Source organism: Chelon labrosus, assembly GCF_963514085.1.
Source record: "Chelon labrosus genome assembly, chromosome: 18".
NCBI lineage: Eukaryota > Metazoa > Chordata > Actinopteri > Mugiliformes > Mugilidae > Chelon > Chelon labrosus.
Genome location: NC_140351.1, coordinates 15,652,357 through 15,675,532, shown reverse-complemented (window position 1 = coordinate 15,675,532; position 23,176 = coordinate 15,652,357). Strand labels below are relative to the sequence as shown.

Genomic DNA, 23,176 nt, shown 5'->3' with positions numbered 1-23,176 from the left:
CAGTTCTCGAGACGGCCCTCCGCTGAATATACTGGATGCTTTGTGTGTTCACTATACGGTTATTGTTAAGGCAGGCAGGACACCCCACAACATTTAGAGAACTAATGTACTTGCTTGCAGGGTGTATAATCAAACCTATTAGCCAATTAATCTATGAGTGGATTATTGGAATAATTAAATATGTTAATATGTGGAGTTTTCCTCCTTATTTTCTTATTTTTAAAACTGAATATCTTCGGGTTGTGGACTGTTGATAGGAAAACATGAACTAAACTGAGCTCTTCTGTTGTTTTTTCAATTGTTAATGGAAGAGGAAATGTTCTCTGGATTAATCAATAAGGAAATTAATCATTGGCATAATGTGTGTGTAAGCCTGCAGTTACACTTAATGCTTGACCGGTTTTTAACTTTGTTCTCAAATGTGCGAATGCGTCTCGCATCCTGGCAGGCCAGAATCTCCGTCTCAATTCTGCCACTTTTATCTTTTCGCTTAACGTGGTTTCACGTGTCTCCACAGCCTTTCTTCAGACTACTGAACCTTCGGAAGCTCGGCCTGAGTGACAATGAGATCCAGAGACTCCCTCCTGATGTGGCCAACTTCATGCAGCTGGTGGAGCTGGACATCTCCAGAAATGGTACTTATTTACATGATTACTATGTGTGTGGAAGTTGTGCGTGCAAAACAAATGTTTGCCATTTGGTGTTGAGCAATAGGAGCATAGTCAAATCAGTCTGAGAATCAACATACTAGCAGCAGTCATTGGATAAATATTAGCTAGCTCTCTTTGCTAGATTATCCAGTCTAACCCCAGGCACAACTGATATTTATATAAGATCATCCTATCCTTTGAATTCAGCTTCCTGCAGCAGCTAAAAGTAAATGCTGATTCTTAGTCACGCATGTTACATAGAGGTAAGATGAAACTCAAATTTCATTTAGTCCTGCTATATTATTTTCTGCTGTAGTGTACGAATACCTTGCCCTTTCTGCGTCCTTGAAGGCTGCACACAAACACAGCGTGGCAGGCAGGGCCTCTGTGCTCGATATGAGACATCTGCTCTGCTACACACTGCATCAAGTGCTGTGGGAGCAGTGTGCAGTGGCCTGTGAGGGCCTTTCCCATCTGTCTGCCTGTCTGCATCCCTGCTCCTGCAGCGGGACAGCGACGGGCTGCCCGGCTCTGTAGGGACTTCTGAACACGCACCTGCAGCATACAGTGGAGAAAGGTCTTTATCTGATGGGGCCAGTAGGTCAGATTTCATCCTGTGCCTTTTTCATACGTAAGCACTGGACACATTTAAGCTATTTGTTGCAGTATGAGCTATCTTATAACCTTCTTATCATACAGTGTGGGTAAGGTTCAATTATCTACCTTTTTACTTTTGGAAAATGACTTATTTCAGTTTGATTCAGATTTACTTTGAGGGTGCCAAGTAATAGTGGAGGCATTAAGATCACATCCCTTACCAATGCCAAGGGAACAGTGGATGTCTCTTTAGATAGAGAGGCAGGGCCCTAGCCAACACTCACTGCTAGTAGGGGGGCCGTCCACACGGAGACGCTTTTTGGTCTAAACGCAGATGTTTTGCATCGTTTTGGCCGATCGTCCACACGAATCCTGTAAACGCATTGCCCTAAAACGCACTTTTCTGAAACCTGGTCCCAGGGTGGAAAAATTCGCAAACGCACCTCTAGCGTTTTCGTGTGGACGGCAAAAACGGAGAAGTGCGTTTCGATGTTGTCATCGCCACACCCCTCGAGCAGCCTTCCACCTCTTATAGACGTCTCATAACAACATCAACAACAATGGCGGACTACATGCTCGTGTTCCTGCTGGAGAAGATATTGAGCCTATTAGGGTTACCAGGGCAAAATATAATTTCTCCTTAGTTTGGTTTCTTCTAAAGCCGATTTGTAAACAGCGCTCAAGCTTTGTGCGCATGCTCCGCCTCTTCCTCTCCGTTTTTGGTGAATTTCTGAAACTGAAACAGCGCCACCTATAGGCCTGGAATATGAAGTAGCGTTTTCAGTCGTGTTGAAACGGATCTGTGTGGACGCAGATATTCTTGAAACGATGCCAGGGAAAACGAAGGGGGAAAATATCGTTTTCGTACGTGTGGACGAGGCCTCAGCCTCACATTTCTTAGATGGTTTGGTCATTATTGACATGATAGCATCTAACAGTTGCTGAAGACTTGTTGGCTGCGCATCTCCCGTTCCATCACATCCTAGTGATGCTCTCTTGGATCTGGACACATGGATGCATTTGATTACAGTGAACCATCACAAGATAGGTGGTGGTAAAGAGATAGACATGGTCAGCAACAATACTATTTAAATGATACTCAGCTGATACTGAGTGTGTCAAGAGCCTGAACCGTGGATACAAGGCAATGTGGCCTTTTTCTTTTCTCTGCCTCGCTGTTTGTAGCCGTCTGGTTGTGATTAAAAGGAACTTAAAATTATTCGCTCTATAGCATATAGACGCTCTACGTCTGTGTGTACATGACTCTGAATCCCGTCCTCCCTTCTCCTCTTTCCTCTTGCAGACATTCCTGAGATCCCTGAGAGCATTAAGTTTTGCAGGGCCTTGGAGATCGCAGACTTCAGTGGAAACCCCCTCTCCAGGTAAGAGGATTCGGCTCTTTATCACTGTGAGAAAACGCAAACGTCATACCCTCCCAGTTACAGTAGCGGGAGCAGGGCGCCTGTGCAGCTTTGACCAACTAAGCATGATAAGTGTGATTTGTTTGCTCTAATAACTTTGCGAAAATACTGTAGTTGTGCATCGCTATGTGTTTTACTGTACGCAGAGAGCGATGCTTTGATGCTGAATACTTGAACAGATGGGGAATATCTAGAGTGCCAGTTTTTGAGTCGAGTAATCCCATGCAGTGTGCAACAAAATCCTAAAAAGCCTTTCTCCACTGATTCCCCTCCTGTCTTTGTGCCTCAGATTGCCGGATGGTTTCACTCAGCTCCGAGCGCTGGCTCACTTGGCTCTCAACGACGTGTCATTACAGAGACTGCCCAACGACATTGGAAAGTACGTACTGTAGATATAATAGAACAGCATAAAATTGGGTGTTTGTCTCTTGGATAGTTAAAGATCTGTTTTCATATCATAATTATGTAGAAGGGCTTTTAACACCTATAATCTCTGGTGGTCAATTGATGTTGTAAGTGTTTCACCAAATAATTTAAGACAATTTATCACGAGGCAAAACACCTACTGCTTTTATTTATAAGTCCATTTTAATTAGTCGGAAAAATGGCAACAAAATTGCTGCTTTCAGCTTTTAATTGAGAGGTTTTGCTATATTTTATGTCGCTGTAAATTAAATGTATTTGTGATTTAACTATGGGTCAAACAGAACAGTTTGGAGAGTATTGTGTGTTCTTTTCACAGTTTTTCACATCAGTGTTTTATAGATAAACCAATACATTAACTGAAAGAATTTGTCAGCTGCAGCCTTGATGGAGAACACTGCTATTTGAGAAACAGCAAATGTTAATTTTTTTGGTTAAAAACTGCGGCACTGGTTTGACCCCAACCTGCGCCCCTCGCTGTTTTTCATCCCCCTTCTCTCGCCTCATCTCTTCTCATCTCTCTCCATCACTGCCTATCAAAATAAAGGCATAAAAACGCCTAAAGTGCTCCTACTCGGTTAGATCATTGATACTTCATATTACGAGACTGAACAGGTTTTTCTAGGAGTGTAATTCTGTGTCCCAGTGGGCTCTGAGGCTGCCGGTCTCTGGGCTCGGGGCCACTGCTGCGCTCAGACAGATTGAAGAGCCCCTCGCCATGCCAGGCAGCCCAGACGAACAGACCTGCCATCTGACTAACCAACCTGCTTCTCCTCTCTCTCTCTCTCTCTCTCTCTCTCTCTCTCTCCCCCCCAATGCCTCTCTTGCCAACTCCATCTCCTCTTCCACTCCCGTTGTTACAGTCTGGCCAACCTGGTGACGTTGGAGCTCAGGGAAAACCTGCTGAAGTCTCTGCCCACGTAAGTGTCACCTCTGCTCAGTGTACACAAGCAGGGGTTGTTTTTTCAGATTCTCCACCTTCATTGAGAACAATTGTCCAATTATTGTCACAGCGTTATGCACAAATGCTGTAGTTTAGGAAATAGCGCTACATCGGCGAAGGGCCGTGAGTTTCCTGTAGCAGCACAGGATTAAAAACATTCCTTGCATATGTCGGTTCATGTGAATGACTGCAATGTTATTGCTCTTTCAGGGTACATTTATTTTTAATTAAACACTTGTGCTGTGTTATGTGCAGATCACTCTCTTTCCTGGTAAAACTGGAACAGCTGGACCTAGGCAGCAATGAACTGGAAGTTTTGGTAAGTCTGTCATGTCACTGAATACTTTAACAACAGAGTTAAAATAACTAGCGAGTGCAACACACACACACACACACACACACACACACACACCACTCGGAGTGACACGTATCACAAATATCCTTCTCACATTCCTACGGCAGTAATTATGATCCACACCACATGTTTACCTCAAACTCCCTGCTCTGTCAGAACTGTGGCCCTGCTCGCACTGTACCCCAGAGTGAGCGCTGCTTTTAGCCTGGGAACGCCCACCTGCCTCCGTAGGATAGAATAAACAATGCCTCGTGACCCGACAAGGGCGGAGGCTGAGCAAACAGTTGACATCACGATGAAACATTGGCTGCTTGTCTGTCAGATGACATTCTCCGTGCTTTCTTTTATACGTCTTTTATATTAAGTTTAACTTAAATTTGAGCTACACTTGTGAGGCAAAGACGTAAAAAATAACAAATGCAAAACAGAAGATGTTCAGTGAAGATCTGTTCATTTCTTAAGAGCAGATTAAACAATAAGAAGCAGTTTTGACAAAATCTAGTCAAACTGAAAACTCTGATCATAATTAAAGCCAGATTTACGATTCTCTGGCGGATATACGCTGCAGCCTGACATGCACCTCCTCAGAAATGTAACTGTATGCTGCAGCAACGCAGAATGCAACAGCTGTGACTAGTCCGAAGTTAATTTCCTTGTTCATTTCTTAATGGCGGTACAAGCACAGAAAATTCTCCCATCTCCTACGCATCATCTACTCGGACATCTCTCCTCTTTCGTGCATTGCGGTGATTTAAGTTCCTGATGTTCGGCATTTAATAGCTCCAACTCCACCATGAACTGCTCAGCTGCATTCACGGTCGACATAAACAGTTGCGGGAGTATAAACAAAGCTTCAGTCAAAGCCGACTTGTGGCTGCAGGCCACGTTCGATGGCAGAGAGTCAGAAACTCTTTAATATAATCATCCGTAGACGTCTAGTTCATGTACAGATTGCATGTATTTCATGGCACATGATTTCTGTTTGCTTTCAGATGTAGCGTAATTTCATTATGTGTTGTTTCGAGTCTAAATGTACCACTTCTTCTCTTTTTTTCTTTTTTTTTAGCCGGACACTCTGGGTGCTCTTCCCAACCTGAGGGAGCTGTGGCTAGACCGTAACCAGTTGTCCTCTTTACCTCCAGTAAGTACAGTTTTTGAACGCAGACGCTTGTAGAGATAACGTAAGATAGATTAAAAGCTGTGAAGTGCCTCTGAGGCTCACTGCGACTGGTAATTGTGTGTGCACAGGAGCTGGGAAACCTTCGGAGACTGGTGTGTCTGGATGTGTCAGAAAATCGTTTGGAGGAGCTTCCCTCAGAGCTCAACGGCCTCCTTGCTCTCACAGACCTGCTGCTCACACAGAACCTCCTGGAGGTCGTTCCAGACAGCATAGGTGAAAAACGTTTTTATGGAAACACAGCATACTATATTACTAATAGCAACCCTGTCTGGACCCCATAAAAATGCCATTAGCTATGTTTTTGTTTTGTGTATTTTTGTTCTTTGTTCTATTCAAAATGCAGTGTCAATAAAGTAAACACAGACATCGACCCCTTGTGTGCGTCAGTGAGCTGTTAAACGACAACACTGCCCTCTACTGGAAAAATGAAGCCAGTGAAGAGAGTGATCTGTATTTGACCTCCTATTGATTGATCCAGTGGGTCCCTATAAAAAAAAAAAAAAATCACACACAACACACAGACAGGCCACCCCATCAAAAAGATAAAGATATACTTGATCACAGTAAAAACGGTTCAGAAATTGGCTTTAGTAGTAACCCGTTATATTGTATGGTTGCTGTCTTATTTCTGCAGTTTGTTAAATGGTTTTGTGATTTGTCTCCAGGTTGTCTGAAACAGCTGTCCATCCTAAAGGTAGATCAGAACAGACTGACCCAATTGACGGATTCAATAGGGGAGTGTGAAAACCTCACGGAGCTCATCCTGACAGAGAACCTTTTACAGGTAGGATGACATAAGCTACTTACTTAAGCCCTGCACTGACCCAGTTGGACTTAATGCACAGCCATTAATATCTTAACAACATTAACAACAGTTTCATTATTTATACCACTGATTATTAATGGCCTCTGTCTCCCTCCCTCCCCAATAAGTCACTTCCTCGCTCGCTGGGCAAGCTGAAGAAGCTGACCAATCTGAATGTAGACCGCAACCGGCTGGGCAGCGTGCCCAAAGAGCTGGGCGGCTGTGCCAGCCTCAACGTTCTCTCATTAAGAGACAACCGCCTCGGCAAACTGCCTGCTGAGCTTGCAGATGCCACTGAGCTGCATGTCCTGGATGTGGCTGGAAACAGGTACTGTTACTTAACACCCTGAGCTGCTAATGTTGCACAGCAGCTTTTCTTGCTAGGGTTGAAGACCGAATGCTTTTGCCAAAGAAGCCCAGCATCTTGCGAAGATATTCCACCTCCAGTTTTGCCCTTTTAATTTGGGTCGTTAACTATATTTAGATGTATTTTCAAAGCTGCTGAAAGGAAAGGTAATGTTAAAGCTCATCTTATCTCACCCTTTCTTCCATGACAGATTACAAAACTTGCCTTTTGCCCTGACAAACCTCAATCTGAAGGCCATGTGGCTCGCAGAGAACCAGTCGCAGCCCATGCTCAAGTTCCAGACAGAGGATGACGAGCGAACAGGAGAGAAAGTGTTGACCTGTTATTTACTACCCCAGCAACCTTCGCCGAGCCTAGGTGAGAAGTTGTGAAATGATTTTCTTGCCTTACTGTTGTCACTGCATGTAATAAAAAGAGGAAGTTGGTGTTTTGTACCAGTGGCTTCTTGTCAAGTCATAGTGGCGTCTTGGAAAGTTGTGTAACATCGTATACGTGGAGGATGTTTTGCTAAAACCACAGTTGTGTTTTGAAAGTTTCTGAATTCTGTGTGTAAAAATGAACCGCTCTTTGTTCCTCCTCCGCTCTCCCTCATTCCCCTCAGAGAACCTGCTGCAGAACAGTGTGGATGACAGTTGGACAGACAGCAACCTGAACCGAGTGTCAGTCATTCAGTTCCAGGAAGAGACCAAGGCTGAGGACGAGGATGATGAAGCTGCAGCAGAGCGCAGAGTGAGCGAACGCAAGAACGCAGACTCATATCCTGTCCCCTTTATGCCCCTCCAGTTCAGAGGCTTCTCACGTCCTGCCCTCCTGCCCATCAGCATTGATAGAAAACGTCTCTGTTAGAGCTGCTCATGACTGAAAATTGGAGGCACCCAAAGCCCTCGGTTGAATAAATCTTTTCTTTTCCTCAGGGCCTTCAGCGCAGAGCCACGCCGCACCCCAGCGAGCTGAAGGTGATGAAGAAGGTGATCGAGGAGAGGAGGAATGAAGCGTACACGTCCAGAACTGATGGAGAAGAGGAGTCCCTTAACCCACAGGTACATATTAATTTTATTTTCTGCTGAGCTAGTAGATGCTGAATTACTGAAAATTGCACTTTTGTTTTTAGGAGAAACGTCTAAGTGACCTCTCCAATCAGAGCCACGACTCCCAGGTGTCCAATAGCACACTGTCTGCCACCTCCCATGAGGACAGACAAAATGTGACCGCTGCCTCACAGAGGGAGGACCTCGTGGACGGCCACTCCCCTCACGAGGAGGAAGACCTGGACGAGATGGAGGTGGAGTATATTGAGGTGAATACTGGAAACCTCTCAGCCGTGGTGCGAACAAAAATCGCCTATTTTATGCCAAACTCTAAAATCTGGTGTCTTCTTTTCTCCAGCCCACTGTGCACTTTGCGGAAGAACCCATCATCCGTGGTGGGGACGAGGACGACGACGACGACGGGGAGGACGGCGAGAGGAGCGACGAGGAAGACGAGAGGCCAGTTTTTCCCGCGGAGAAGCAGCGCCTGATCAGAAAGGACACGCCACACTACAAGAAGCACTTCAAAATCACCAAGCTGCCCAAGCCCGAGGCCGTGGCCGCGCTGCTGCAGGGCTTCAGTCCCGACGGCCTGAACTCTCCCGCACGGGCTGCGGAGGAAGAGGAGGAGGATGAGGAAGAGCAAAGCGTTGGAACCCCTCAACATCATCACAGGATAGAGGAGCTGGAGGACAGCCGGCATCAGGTCAACTCCAGTCAAGTAAAGGTAAAAGAGAGATCCTGACGCTGGTAGAAGGTAGTTCAGGAATGGAGGGGTTGGAGAGTTATATATTATAAGTAGAAAAACATTCTCACCTGCATTTGCATATTGTAAGTAGTGCAGCAGGACATATAGTAAGCAGAAATCAGCAAATAATATTAATTTATGCTTCAGATTTTCTGTTTGTTTGAAAAAATACACCAATCAGCCCTAACATTATGACCACCTGACCTCCTGACCCTCTGAAGGTGTGCTGTGGTGTCTGGCACCAAGGCTTTAGCAGCAGATCTTATAAGTCCTGCATGTTGTCATGTTGTGGCTCAATCTCACAACATGCAAAGACTTGTTAGTCCAGCCTGTCCCACAGATGCTTGATAAAATTGAGATCAAAGTAGTCCTGGAGGCCAAGTCAGCACCTTTAACTAATTGCGGAGTTCCTCAATCCAGTCCTGAAACGTTTTTGCCTTTGTAGAAGGGCACATTATCCCCCTGAAAGAGACCACTGTCATGCAGTGTCCGTTTTTCCCGACATGCATGCGCTCCATAACCCTATCGCTGATTTGATGGGTACTGATCACTGCACACTGGGAACACCTAGCTAGTCTGGCTTTCGCCAGCCTGATCTGACGGCGGATTCTTTTCCGCCGTCAGATCAGGCTGGAAACCCACACATTCATTTCTCCTGCAGCCGATCCACTTTTTCTGGAGCCAATCACAAACGGGCTTATCCGCCTGGGTTCAAAACGATGACGTCAGAGAAGCGACGGTAAATTCGGCAAGCAGCTTGTTGTTTACATGGCAGCCACCAGAGCGCAGCTATCCGTCGACGCCGCTGTTTTAAAAGATTTCAAAGGCAAGTTTTCTTTGAAAACGGACCAGAAACTTGCTCTGGAAGAATTCATACAAAAGAAAGACGTGTTTGCCGAGTTTCGCGTCGCTCTGCAAAGTACGTCACCCGGATCGATGGTCTGATTGGTGAATGACTATCCAATTGCATACAGAGTCATTCACCAATCGGTCATTCACCAATAGTCATTTGAACTATGCCCGTTGTTCACGCCTCTTGTGCAGTAGAAATTACATGGCAGACTCCCCAGACTAACACCTAGCCCTCGAGGCAACACAATTTGACACAGTTTCCCTAAAATCCCTTCACTTGTTCATTTTTCCTGCGTCTGAAGGCTCTTTTAGAGCACTGCACCTCGAGTAGTAACGATAGTCGGCGCTGTGTTCATTTTTGTTTCTACTTCCTGCCTCATTTTCACCAATGGAGGCTGAAACTTACGCCGAAATTACGCCGAAAACAAGTCGAAACGAGCTACTACCAAGTGTCAATTTGGCCACGATAACCAGATAATCCACGTTACTCGTTTAATCCGTCAGGGGTCATAATGTTACGGCTGATCGGTGTGTACAAATGCCTTGCTCATTGTCTCTCAAAGTGTAATTTGGAGTGGGTTGCTAGCACTTCAGATGGATGTGATGTTGCATGCAAGGTCATTGTGGAAAGCAAGACGTCTACACCCTCGTGCTAGAAACCAAGGGTAACATTTGTTTCAGGAGTTGTTGGTTTTAACTACAACCTCATTAGGTGTCTCACCTGCCTCCCATCCTGTCTCTGTCCCATGCAAAGACCCAAACAGATAGATAAACACGCACACAGTTGAGGGATCATCGAGACCGCGTCAGTTCTACGATGACTCCAGCCTTTCTTGCACAGTTCATCTCTAAACTCTTCACCATTATCGGCCACCTGCTGATTTAATTGAATAATGACAACCTCACTCTCTGCTTTTATAACATTGTGCGTGTTTGCTGGGTACGAATGAAACAGGTCATGTCTGCGCTGATAAAAAATGAATCCTGATCACTAGTATTCGAGGGCGATGTAATGAGATCTGTTGATTTATCATGCTCTAATTGTAGGAATCCTTTATTTAACACAATGATCAAACATCATCATGTCAACTGTATCTGTTCTGTATGTGTTTATGGATGTTTGTTTGTGTGGCTGAACTCGGACCAACCAGAACATTTACTGGCAGAGATGGAATACGAGATCCAATGAGCCTCGTTTGCGTTTTACCTCTGTGACGTTTTCGTTTCTGTAGAGAGTCTTGTAAATCAACTACGCCCAGTTTTGTTCTGCAGCATCGTCTTGTAGATATTTTTACGTTTTGTTAGATCGAATCCGTTCTATAACTTCTCCCATAAGTGGGCCTGTTCTAAATTCAGTCTAGCTACTGGAGGAAAATTGCTCTATGTGGTGTGGAGGCTGGGCTTGTTCTGGTTTTGGGAGCTTTGGCCTTCTTTTTTGTTCGCTCTCTCTACACTGTTTTTGTTGCACTGTAGCTCAGCTCCTTGGTCTTGTCTTTCCACCTCTGCCTGGATTTGCTTTTGGTGGCTGGGGAGTGAGTGTTGAACCACTTCTGCTTCACACCAGCGGACTCTGAAGCAGACAGTGGAGGGTTGAATGTGAAGTTTGTGGATGAGGTTTATTTTGCGTGCGTGTGCATATTTTATTTTTTTTTTATTTTGGCCTGACTAATCCGCATGCCTCTCGCTGGTTCCTGTCCTAACAGGGGGTGTCATTTGATCAAGTCAATAATCTGCTGATTGAACCTGCTCGAATTGAGGAGGAAGAGGTCTGTACCTACTCTTTCCCGTCCAAGTCTGTCTCTCTGTCCCTCACTCACCCACTCATTTGTCCACTTGTATTCAGAAGTGGAGAAATTACGCACAGAAATCCACGATTAATCCAAGCCAATCACTAGGGAATCCCTAAACATCACTCATTTACAAGAGGGTCAGTGTGGCAGAACCTGGACACAGGACTGAAGTAGACATTCATGTATGATTATTTTCACTGGACAGTTGGAGTGTGGACATTTTAACACAGTGGTGGCATATTTTCACAAGTTGTGTGCATCCCTGCTTCATTTGGTAGAACCACCATCTCTCTTCTTGGTCGCCCAGGCAGGTGTAGCTACTTTTGGTTAGTTCATGCTTTTTTAAAAGCCATTACAACCTTGATCTATTATAAATAAATATTAACCAACATATTAACCAACATCATATGGTCGGAACAGCCGGTTTTATTTTTAATTTTTTGTTGATACAGTAATAGGTTAGACTGTTTGCTCTCCTACGCCCTCCTGAGAAGCCGGTTACACAGAATTAAGATGTTTAATCTTTGCCTTTTGAATAAACAGCGCTAGGTAAATATTAGTAGCGGCCGCTGAGAGCAGAGGCAGTATCGTTGTTGGTGTACGTAAACTTAAACGAACACAAATGTGTGATATTTGTGCACTATTAGGAGAAGTTAAACTTTAAGTTTCCAGCAGCTTTGCACACAATATTCAAACTAATTTACAGCATGCCCAAGAAGCGCCACAGCTGTGTTGTCCTCCTCAAACTGAATCACACTAAAACGTTCACGTATCCGTGCCTATTTATCATCCTGCCATTTTTTTTTTTTTCTAAAAAATGCCGGCGCCGCTCCAAAATAACTACTAGTCTCAGTCCTGCGCCAGGTTCTGGCTCACTCCACACCTTTCCTCTGCTGCTCCTGCTGCCGCTGCTTCGCTCCTTTTCATCCCCTGTCCTCGCTGTGTCGCCCTGGAATGAATGGGCTGTCTTGCACTGGGACGAGGCGAATCTGCTTCTGCCAACTTCCTCCAGGTTTTTCTTCAGTGTGCTCGGATGTACAGAGACGGCGTTTAACTCGATCGCCAACCAGAGGAATTGCTCCGGACGGAATAAGTTTCGTAGTCTGATATTTATCATGTAAACCACGTGGAAGAAAGAGCATGTTTGATATTTGCCGAACTGTATCTTTTTTTTCCTTTTTGAATTATATAATCTATATAGACTCATGCTATTTATGCAAAGAGAACTTGTTTTGCACCGTAATCATTAATGCTCACGAAACAAACGCTGGAGTCTCAACAGCTCTAGAAATCTTCTCCACATCCATCCCCATCCTCTTCACCTCCTACTCTTTTCCTTCCATCATTTTCTCCATTCCTTCCCCTTTACGCATGGCTTGCAAGTACACAGAATATACACAGTAGTTTATTTAGCGTCCATTCTCCCATACACACACAACACACGTTATGTGTTTACATTAGAGGGGGGGCTAGTTAAAGAGGGTTTCAGACAGTGTGTGTGTTTGTTCGGTTTACGTCTAATATCAGTTCAGTGGTTGAAGGTTGATGGTTTGGCTCCAAATTAAAATCATCCACCTTCCATTTAAACTGACATTAGGCTCCTAGAGTGTCTCCATCCATCTGTTGGCATGAACACGGGATGCAGCACTGAGTGACGCCACCTCGTGGCAGAAAGAGGGATGTCAACCACAACTGAAATCATAAGGCGAATATGTGAAAATGAGTTGAATTAAATTTAAGAACAAAACAACATCGCTGTGGATCTGTCTCCCTCTTAATCTGCCCTGAGATGAGCGGTGTTTTGTGGGGTTTAACTTTCACTGTCGCTGACTCACCCCTCCTCGACTTGCAGCATTCTCTGACCATCATGCGACAAACGGGGGGCCTGGGTATCAGTATTGCTGGAGGTAAAGGATCTACGCCTTACAAGGGAGATGACGAGGTAAAGCATGTGCCTGGAGTTTATATAGGTTAAAGGAGTTAGAAGATAAAGATGTCTAAGGTCATTTTTGTTTTGCTTGGGCTTCAGGGAATCTTCATCTCAAGGGTATCTGAAGACGGTCCTGCAGCCAGAGCCGGGGTTAAAGTTGGAGACAAACTCCTAGAGGTAACGATCCGTCTGAGCGCACGGACAGTTCCTGTTTTATATAAAAGGGACATTTCAGCATCTGTCCCCCTGTCCCAGGTGAACGGAGTAGACCTCCACGAAGCAGAACATCACACGGCGGTGGAGGCTCTCCGCAGTTCTGGCACTAGTGTTTCCATGACGGTACTCCGGGAGCGCATGGTGGAGCCGGAGAACGCCATCACCACCACGCCGCTGAGGCCGGAGGATGACTACTTCCCACGGGAGAGGAGGAGCAGCGGCATCGCCTTCAACATGGAGAGCAGCCTCAGCGGGCCTCGGCAGCGCTTCTCCACCTCCCTCATGCGCAACGACAAGGGGCTGGGGTTCAGCATCGCGGGGGGTAAAGGCTCCACGCCATACCGCACGGGAGACACGGTGAGATACATGTTTGGCAGGGGGGACAAAACTCACCAAGTATTCGTCTTCTACATTAACTTGGTACAGAGAGTGGAAGTCTTTAATGACACCTTAGTTATTCCTTTTGGCAGCAACACACTGATAATTTAAAAAGGCCCTGGCCTCACACACGCTTAATATTCAAGAGTTTAAAAGTGCTTATCTGACAAATGAAGCCTGTTTCACTTAAATTTTGCTGAATGAGAAGTGAAGTCACAGCATGTTTGCCGTAAAGAGACCCGTCTTTTAACGCTCTCCATTCTGGCCCCAACGTTTACAGTCGTCACCAGGGAGACGGAGATATGAATAGCCAGTCCCGACACTTGATAGGTCTACTGTAACTGGACGGGGTGAGGTGTATATTTGGGCCAGCGCATTGCTGCATTGCAACTCGTGCAGCTCGAGGAGCCCGCAAAGAGGAAAGGACTCATAAGCGTATGATTTAGGCGGGTCTGACTGGAAGTCTTGCCTCTCTTTCAAAGCTGCAGCGGCTGGTCTGGCTGTGAGTTCATCCGGTGGCGGTAGATTTTGCTCCTGCATGTGTTTAAACATTCTTTTCATGCGTGACAGGCAAACAGCTCAGCTGTGTTTTATTTGTTTAAACAAATGGTGTAATTTGTCTGCACAAAGGGGACAATATGTCTCAGGGGTCATGCTTTTTAATGAGCTGCTGGCACTGTGGAGTCCTGATGTGTCTTAATGATCAAGTACTGAGCTGTTAATCACTTGTATTAGGCCTTGTTTGTTTATGTGCAGTCTTGGTTCACATTTCTGGCACTGGGGGCTGCTAATATCTCAGAACTACCTATAAATCCTGTTAGCAGTAAAGAAAGCTATTTTTGTCACATACTGACTGGATGGTAACCCCCCTACCAACATGTTCACAGTCACCACTCTGATTCATCACAGCATTGCAGCCTGTTGCACCAGACGTTTTACCAGCGACCCCGTCTAATTTGATACGCAAGCAGGGAAGGCCAGAAAAAAACATGTGTACATTAGCACCATGTCCGTACTGTTTAGTTCCTGCTTTAAACCGACCAGAGAAAGCAAGTCACATACATCAAGAAAACTTTTTACAAACGTCTTTTTTTTGTTTGTCTTATTTTAGGGAATCTACATCTCCCGTATCGCAGAGGGCGGAGCAGCGCACCGAGACAGCACGCTGCGTGTGGGCGACAGGGTGATCTCGGTGAGTATAACGTAACCGTTCCTCTGCACCATTTTTATGGATGTGAAAACAGTTAAAATGTCTTTTTCTTAGTTTTGCAGAGGAATTTTGATCATTAGAAATGTGAAAGAAAACATTTCATTCATCTTATTTCTGCTGCATGTGTTAATATTTCCATTTGTATTGTATTATTGCACCCACCCACACCAGTGCATTCACCAAGCTGCACCTCCCCATGTGAGAAATAGACCTCACTAACGTCCCATGTTGAGCACATGCAGAAAATTGATCTTCACTGTCACATCACATTCATGAGAGACATAATACTAACGTGGTTTCGATTACTGTAACCAACTCTCAGTCTCCATCAGTCCAGTTTTTATATGACTTCTGCTTAAATAGTGAAACATCCAGGTTATAGGTTTCACTGCTCAGAGCCTCGTGCATGACCTTTTCTTTGCTAATCTTGGCTTTCCTCTCTGCATCTTCCTGTATATTAGTAACTCTTGGTGCTGCATGTTTTGTCCACTTTTGTAATCACTGCATTTCAGTAAACAAACCATTGATGACTGAGTATTTTCAGGACCCTCTCCCAGTATGAGGCTGTGAAACTGATCCTACTCGTTACTGTTTCTGACGTCACTGAAAAGCTTCCTGACTGATCCTGACTCCTTCCTCTGGCAGTTTTTCTTCTGCTCCTCTCTGCTTCCGTTCAGCCTCTTTTCTTCCTTCCCGACACCTTCTTCTTCTTCTGCATGCTCACTAATGCATTGAGCGCATCTCCCTGCCTGCGTGGTGGAGGGTATGGTGCTAGGGTGGAGTGGCCTGAGCCTGTCGTCCTGTTGACGTGGCTTGTCGCCACAGCAGCAGGCGCGGCAGCGTCGTCGGCCTATAGTGGGAGCTGGTACTGTCGGGTCAGTGCTGACCTCTGCTTTTTTGCCTCGGGCCAGAGTTTTAAGGTTGTGCATGCTTGAAAGCTACTCCCTGAAAATCATATGTAAACAAGACTAACTACTTAACTCTGATTAAGAGTGTCTAAAGACTTCCTTTATTGCCTTTGTTGACTTAAGATCAAACTTTTTTGGAGAAACTACACACTTCCACTTGTGTTTTAAGTAGACAAAGGCAAGAAAGGTCATAGCTTAAGTATTAATAAACCCACTTTAGGTTAACTGATGTAAAAAGTACTTTTGCTTGCTCGCAACTTTCCTCCTCCAGCTTATACTGCCTGCAGCAGCCTGCTGTTAGCGCCGCTCTCTTTCTCTCTCCAAGTTCCCCGTTGCTCTTTATAGTTGGGTTCTTCTTCCTCAAATAACAGCACTCACAACCTCAGATGCTAATTAAACATTAACCTTTAGTTTTTAGCGATGATGACACACAGAATCCGGTGAACTGTTGGCAGCGTGTATTTGTTCCTTACATTCATCGTGGCGAACGGTCACTGGGAGCGTTGTGGTGGGCTGACACCCTCCGTGGTTGGTTTTTACTGTCGATCCAGATCAATGGTGTAGACATGGCAGAGGCCAGGCATGACCAGGCAGTAGCGCTCCTTACTGGCACCTCCCCCACCATCACCCTCCTGGTGGAGAGAGACCCGAATGCTCCAGGGGGCTCTCCTGGTCAGTCCCGGGCGCGAGCCCACTCCCCTCCGCCCCCGGAGCCCTCAGACTCTCCAGACCAGGAGGAGGAAGGCCTTCAGGGGAACCACATGACCCGGATGGAGGACGAGTACCCCATTGAGGTGAGACCAAGTAGTTTGTTTGTAGTAACTTAATAGACGATGCAGTAGAAACCTCATTGCAGCTCTCGGTGTTAATGTTTGTTTATGTGGGCCCTGCCTTATCCTTAACGCTGTCCAGTTCCAGAGAAGATGGTGCATGGTATGAAGGCTTAGTCTGATTTATGTCATAGTGTCCTATAGGTGGTACCCCTATTATCATTATCAGCTGTATCATTATCAGTTGTCCTTAAATCACAGATGATGCTTCATAGATTTTCTGTATGTACGTGCAAATCTAAATCTGTTGGTTTGTATTTATTAGGCTGTAATAGTTGTAGATAATATATAAATAATAGATCTGTTGCTATAATAAATCTCTTGCTTCTAATCCCCACAGGAAGTGACCCTGCTGAAGTCAGGCGGCCCTCTCGGCCTGAGCATCGTGGGAGGCAGCGACCATGCCAGTCACCCTTTTGGCGTCAATGAACCCGGGGTTTTCATCTCAAAGGTATGAACTTGAACTCGATTTTAATTGTTTTGCTTTCTGTATTTACTCAGTATGTAGCACGTCTCACTGCCCACGCCTCATTTCTTCAGGTGATTCCTCACGGTCTGGCGTGTCAAAGTGGGCTGCGGGTAGGGGACCGTATATTGGAGGTGAACGCCATCGACCTGCGGCACGCCACGCACCAGGAGGCGGTGCGGGCCCTGCTGGCCAACAAGCAGGAGATACGCATGTTGGTACGGAGGGACCCTTCGCCTCCCGGGATGCAGGAGATCGTGATCCAGAAGCAGCCAGGCGAGAAGCTGGGCATCAGCATTCGCGGAGGGGCCAAGGGTCACGCTGGAAACCCCTTCGACCCCACGGATGAGGGCATCTTCATCTCGAAGGTTCTTAAACTGCCTGAAGCACCATGTCTCATTTAAATTCTGATCCCAGAGCAACTTATTAAGAATTTAAGAAGCAACTTGAATGAGCATGTGGCATGACCTGTATTACTGAGAATCTGAACAAATACAACACATTCTCAGCTTGTTGGAGCTTAAGTTGAATTCCTGGACCACTTGAGACACGTGCTCAGTTTTGATTGCTGTCTGCAGGTGAGTTCGACCGGAGCAGCAGCAAGAGACGGACGACTGCAGGTCGGCATGCGTATTCTGGAGGTGAACAACCACAGCCTGCTGGGAATGACGCACACGGAGGCGGTGAGGGTGCTCCGGGCCGTCGGGGACTCTCTGGTCATGCTGGTGTGTGACGGATTCGACCCACGCAAAGTGGCCGCTGTGGAGGTGAGACAACATGAGCGGTCACACTGACTTAGACTTAAAGTCAACTCAAATCGTCTTAAATCCTGAGATATATTGTTGAATTCATTGTCTGCAGTGTTCATCCAAAGCTAAAACTGTCCACTCTTTTTTTTTATGGTAACTTCCAGGCATCTCCTGGCATCATCGCCAACCCGTTCGCAACAGGCATCGTGCGCAAGAACAGTATGGAGAGCATTTCCTCTATCGACCGAGACCTGAGCCCAGAGGAGATAGACATAATGCAGAAGGTACAGCTCACACTATGCACTAACTTACGCTGCCTTCTAAAGGGTAAACTCAATATTTACAACCTTGTAACTGGAGTCTTGAGTTCATGAGTTGTGTTAATTTGCTTATATTTTCATTAAAGTGGATCCAGTAAGCTAATATGTTCAATTTTAATCATATATAGAATTCTTCATAAGTTTATAATATGGTTGAGGGAAATGTTGACAATACAAAGGCCTAATTTTTTCAATATGCCTTTACATTTCCTAAATTAAATTAGCCACTAGTTAGCTTGCTAACCTGTTAGCCTGAATGGCCTGGCAGTCAACTTACAGCTGATGTTACAGATTGAAACAAACTGTGTACACAACTTCCCGTATCATAACCTCGAGGTCATCAGTCCATTTGATAACTACTGTTGTTGCTCAAATAGCTCCAGCTAAGTGCAGTGCAGTGTTTTGGTTTGACCTGCAGCCCAGTTTGGCATCATCCAAACTGAGCCTGTCGGCTCAACACATGACTCGAATGTGTTGTTCAGCGATTCTGTCGCACCAACACTCTGCTTCCACAGCAGTTTGGCGTTTGAGCGGCTGTCCAGTTTCGCCCACTCCGGCCATGCACGCCGCGCTCACCCATCTTTCTTCCAGAGCGGCCACAATGCGTCGGCGCAGTTGTTTATTTTGTTCAGATTAGTGTTTGGGAGCCTGCCCGTTATAAAGGAACGTAGGAGTCTGTTGTTGGTTTATTGAATAGCGTGATTGTGTTGCACACATTGGGCTGTTTATCATAACCACCTTTATTGGTTATCTGAGCTACTGCTAGAGGATGAACAGCAGCTGTTTATGAGCTTCTTAAACCTCTTCTCCAGGAGTCGGAGATGGTGAGAGAGTCATCGCAGTGGGAGAGAGAAGAGATGGAGAAAGTGGTGAGTGAAACTGCTTTTCGAAGGCTTCAGGTAAAATTGCGTCTGTCAGATCAGCGGATGGATGGAGACGCAGCAAGGCTAGACATTTCAGTTTGTTCTCCATCAGTTAAAAAGTAAAAACCTGAGTCAGGATAGGGAGTTAGATTCACGCGCTCAGGTTTGTCTGTTAGCGGGTGAATGAAGCTTCCCTCTGCACCCTGCGTGGTTATTGTATTTAACAGAACTATTCCTGCGATGTCCCATCTTGCATGCTTTTTTTTTTCTGCTCCCATAGCTAATGAATAGTACTTTTTAATGTGTGCGGATTCTATCCTTTCTTTCCCCTCTGTTTTTCTCCTCATCTTTCCTTTCGGTGCGTTTGGTGTGATACGAAATCATCCAATCATCCCATCTACCCATTCCACCTTCTCCACTGTTGTTTTCTCCACCTTCTTCTCCTGTAACACATCTATCCTCCACCTTTTTACACCTCATCGCATTACCGTGTGGCTGTGTGTGTTTGGGTGTCTTCCCTTCTGCACTCTCCTCCTCCTCCTCCTCCTCCTCCTCCTCCTCCTCCCCTTCGTCTCTTGGTGAAGGAGCGTATGCGCGTGGAGCGTGAGGAGGCAACTCGCCTGCTAGAAGAGGAGACCGAGGTGAGACACCCCTCATCAGCAGGTCCTCAGGCAAACGTCCTGTCTGTGCATAACAAACACCACAGATCTGCCGCTTTAAATAATCAGTCCTGTTTTACTGGAGAAGGCCCTTCACTAAAGGAGTCACAGAAAGTGGAAGTGGGGATCCTTTACTCTTATCCTTTGCATGCTTTCCCAATAAAATTAAAACCACGCCGAATACATATTTTCTTCTTGTGAAATAAACCTCCACCTTGACCTCTCCTCACCCCTGCATCTGTTTATCTCCCGTCAGAACGTTGGCACTGGACCTCTAAAACTTGACTACAAAACCCTGGCTGCACTGCCCACCACCAGCCTGCAGAAGGTCAACAGGGTAGGTCTCACGTCATGTTTGAATGTGTTTTACGCTCAAGTCGTAAATTAACTGGTGCTCTGCGTGTGGCAAGGGGTTGGATTTGGCTGTCAAAGTTCAAAATAGTCCTTTGTGGAGTTGTGTTTGTGTCCCCGGAAAGTCTGAGGTGACCCAGGGCTGAACAGTTGCCCCTCCACCCCCTAAGTCAGTATTGCTGCTTTTGGCCTCCGAGGCCAAACCCATAGAGCACATCGAGTCGGTTAAAACAGAAGATACGAGCACACATGACTTGGATCAAAGAAAATGACGTGACGTTAAAAGCGGAGAACTTTACGAAGACTGAACTCATCCAGGAAGAAGGACAGGCGAAGACTCAAGACCGACAAAGAACAAAAAGCACGTGGAGCAAAAAAAAATAAAAAAATGTGCCGTACAGAAAATGGTGACAGAGAAAGGAAGCATGGCCGGAGTTACAGACGCTGTCCTGGGTGATAAAAGAGTGTGAGAGACGCGGTGAGATGGGGGAAGGGGGACAGCTGCCCACTGTCAGCCGGCCTATCCTCTGTGATATTTTAAACCTGCATCTGGCTCTGAATTGGAGGGAGCCTCTTGGGTGGGTGGGGTGCCACTCGGACGACGGAGGGGTGTCCTCTAAGAGAAACGGACACAAGTGTTTCAGTTTGAAGTCCTCTGCGGAGTAAGCTCGAGCGGACACGCGGCGCTGTCCTGTTACAGTGAGTATAAAGACGGGAGTTTGCTGCTTTAGCTTCATTCTTCTTCTTCTTCTTCTTCTTCTTCTTTCTCGTCTGTTTCTGGTGTTTACTCTTGACCGTTATCCTTTCTGATCAACGCGGGTTGTCTGTTTGATAAGTTTGTTTATCACCAAAACTATTTAATTGCCTCTAATGACATGTCTTTGAAGGCTATCAAATACAAAAGGGCAGATTATAATTATTATTAATATAAATCTAACTAGACAGCAGTAAAGACTTGTGTTTTTGTGCCCTGCTTGTAGGGACCTGGCCGCTGGGATCAGGGTTAGCAGCAGAGTTTAACCTACATGTTATACGCAGCTGTTCTTTCTCTGTCCGTGTGTTAGAACTGGAGAACACGTGGTTCTGCTCAGACTGTGTGACAAAAACACTCTTAAGACCAGACTCCTATACTGGAAATGGAGGTTTAGGAGCTGATTAATCCGAAAACATTTCAAGAACGAGGGACAATTTAGTGAAAAGATGAAGCGTGACTAAAATTGTTGTTGAAGGTTTAAACGCGCCTTAAAAAACAAAGAGTGGATCCTGTTTCAGACAACGGATGTAATCATCATTTGGGTAACGTGAAGAGGTGCACGTTTGAAAAGGCCTGGTGTGTGGTTAGCCCCAGGTGTGTCTCTAGTTTCTTAGCGTTCTTGTCTGATTTTCCAAGACGCTACAACCTCATTTGTTCTTTCCCCAATCGTCAAAGATGCTTCTAAATTTTAGAAGGACAGAGTTTACATATTAAAAGAACTTGAGAGTTTGGTCCGCTGTAATTAAATTTCGCTAATTGCCTAAAAGTCCTCCTGGTAAGCTGTTGAGTATTTGCTGACGCTATTTTACATTCAGCTCTTCCCGGCACGGCTGTGGACGGCTCAGTGCGTCGGCATGCCAGCGAGCCAACAGCCTGACTCTCCTCTCTCGCACCGAAAGCCCAGCTGTCCCCTCACGGCCTGGGCCGCTGCCAAAAGGGCACTCGTTCACATTCCAGCCCACTGACCCTCATCACACCACAGACTCTTATAGTCAGCATGTAGTGGCTTCACAATGCTTGTTGTATTCTTAGTCTGGCTATTTTGATTATCGCCAGATATGTCAAGGTCACGTCAGATAAATTCCGCTGGAGTTTTGGTGTGGTTGGTTATCTTGAGGGGTTTTTAAGTATTTTTAGGCCTCGGGTATGTAAAAACACGTCTAAGGTTGCACGTAACGGTGTCTGTTACAGATTGACCGTTGGTTTAAAAGCAGCATATTTTATCTCGTTCGACATCCTCTCTGTTAAGTACAGTGAGAGTTGAAGATGTGCTGGAGCCTGAATGTCTCACAGCTCTGATAGTATGTTTATTTAAAGCAGAGGCTAAGAGTGTGGGCTGCAGTAATGTGTCCAGTACCATGCAGAACCAAGTCTTAAATAAAAAACTAATCTTAAAGGCTTCAGAAAAAGATTTAGTGATTCTTTTTTAGCAGGATGAATCCCCCGTGTCAAGTGTCGGTTCACAGAACCAAAGATGACATTTCATTATTTATCTGTTTCAAGTAAAACCTAGTGAAAAATAGATTTCCCTTCTTTACCATTTGAAATCTTATTTTTTGTCTGGCTTTAAGTTTGTTCCCTTATTTTAACTGACTGTACTCACGGGTCTCAAATGTCTAGATTTGTGACGAGTAGATTTTTTAGAGTTTATTGGACAAGGCATCTGTTGACATAACTTTGACATGATAACAGTCCTTTGAAGAAGAAGCCAGCAAAACAAGTAGAGTGGTTTTTAAAATAGACGCTGGGTTACCGGCATGTATACGGAAAAGAAATCAAAGATGAACAGGAAAAAATGTTCCTCAGTGTTTTTACATCCACCACAGTTTACAGATCGACTTTCTGTACCAGCTGTGGCCTCTTTAACCTCCATCCCATGTAGCTGTCCTGGCAACCACACACGTATAAAAAGTAAAGTAGCAAAAGACAATGATTGAGTTTGTTGCATTGTCTAAAAACAAAAATGATTGGTCTTTAATCTTAGTTTTCTCCTCTGTTTTTATTCCTTTTTCTTTTGAGTGATTTCAGTGTTTCCTCTGCGTCGTCTTTACGTCTCTTTACTCTTTCCTCCTTCTTTCCTTTGCTCCTGGTCAGTTGTCTCCCTCTATTACTCCGACTACTTCCATGGAGGCCCCCCTGCAGGCCCAGTATGGAGCCCCTCTAGAGCCCCTGGGCTTTGGGTTGAGCCAGCCCACGGCTCCCCTCGGCCACATGGACCCCGAGTCCAGTCTCAGTCTGAACTCAGACCACGGTTACCTTCACGGATCCCAGTTCACCCCTCATGGGTCCTCCACCGCCGAGAGCGCCGGCTCAACGGCCACTATTGACTCGACGATTACGCCCGAAGAAGAGGAGTGTCTGGTGGACTCTCAGCCTATCTGCT

General features: G+C 45.6%; 1 protein-coding gene across 9 annotated transcripts in view; it reads left to right on the top strand.

Moving 5' to 3' along the window:
• The window catches only part of scrib (scribble planar cell polarity protein), a 58,291-nt gene that overhangs the window by 22,699 nt on the left and 12,416 nt on the right, over positions 1–23,176 (top strand). For 8 of the 9 annotated variants that reach the window (XM_084565741.1, XM_084565739.1, XM_084565738.1 and 5 more), the window contains exons 2-28: positions 518–635; positions 2,551–2,629; positions 2,958–3,047; positions 3,955–4,011; positions 4,290–4,353; positions 5,456–5,530; positions 5,638–5,782; positions 6,235–6,353; positions 6,503–6,702; positions 6,932–7,098; positions 7,343–7,470; positions 7,656–7,781; positions 7,853–8,038; positions 8,128–8,496; positions 11,073–11,135; positions 13,012–13,101; positions 13,189–13,266; positions 13,345–13,662; positions 14,795–14,875; positions 16,353–16,595; positions 16,972–17,082; positions 17,172–17,465; positions 17,676–17,864; positions 18,011–18,130; positions 18,979–19,035; positions 19,614–19,670; positions 19,945–20,025. In XM_084565741.1, the coding sequence (XP_084421867.1) occupies positions 518–635; positions 2,551–2,629; positions 2,958–3,047; positions 3,955–4,011; positions 4,290–4,353; positions 5,456–5,530; positions 5,638–5,782; positions 6,235–6,353; positions 6,503–6,702; positions 6,932–7,098; positions 7,343–7,470; positions 7,656–7,781; positions 7,853–8,038; positions 8,128–8,496; positions 11,073–11,135; positions 13,012–13,101; positions 13,189–13,266; positions 13,345–13,662; positions 14,795–14,875; positions 16,353–16,595; positions 16,972–17,082; positions 17,172–17,465; positions 17,676–17,864; positions 18,011–18,130; positions 18,979–19,035; positions 19,614–19,670; positions 19,945–20,025 (3,705 nt within the window). The remainder of the gene's footprint in view (positions 1–517; positions 636–2,550; positions 2,630–2,957; positions 3,048–3,954; positions 4,012–4,289; positions 4,354–5,455; positions 5,531–5,637; positions 5,783–6,234; positions 6,354–6,502; positions 6,703–6,931; positions 7,099–7,342; positions 7,471–7,655; positions 7,782–7,852; positions 8,039–8,127; positions 8,497–11,072; positions 11,136–13,011; positions 13,102–13,188; positions 13,267–13,344; positions 13,663–14,794; positions 14,876–16,352; positions 16,596–16,971; positions 17,083–17,171; positions 17,466–17,675; positions 17,865–18,010; positions 18,131–18,978; positions 19,036–19,613; positions 19,671–19,944; positions 20,026–23,176) is intronic. The other variant, XM_084565743.1, reaches the window with a different exon arrangement.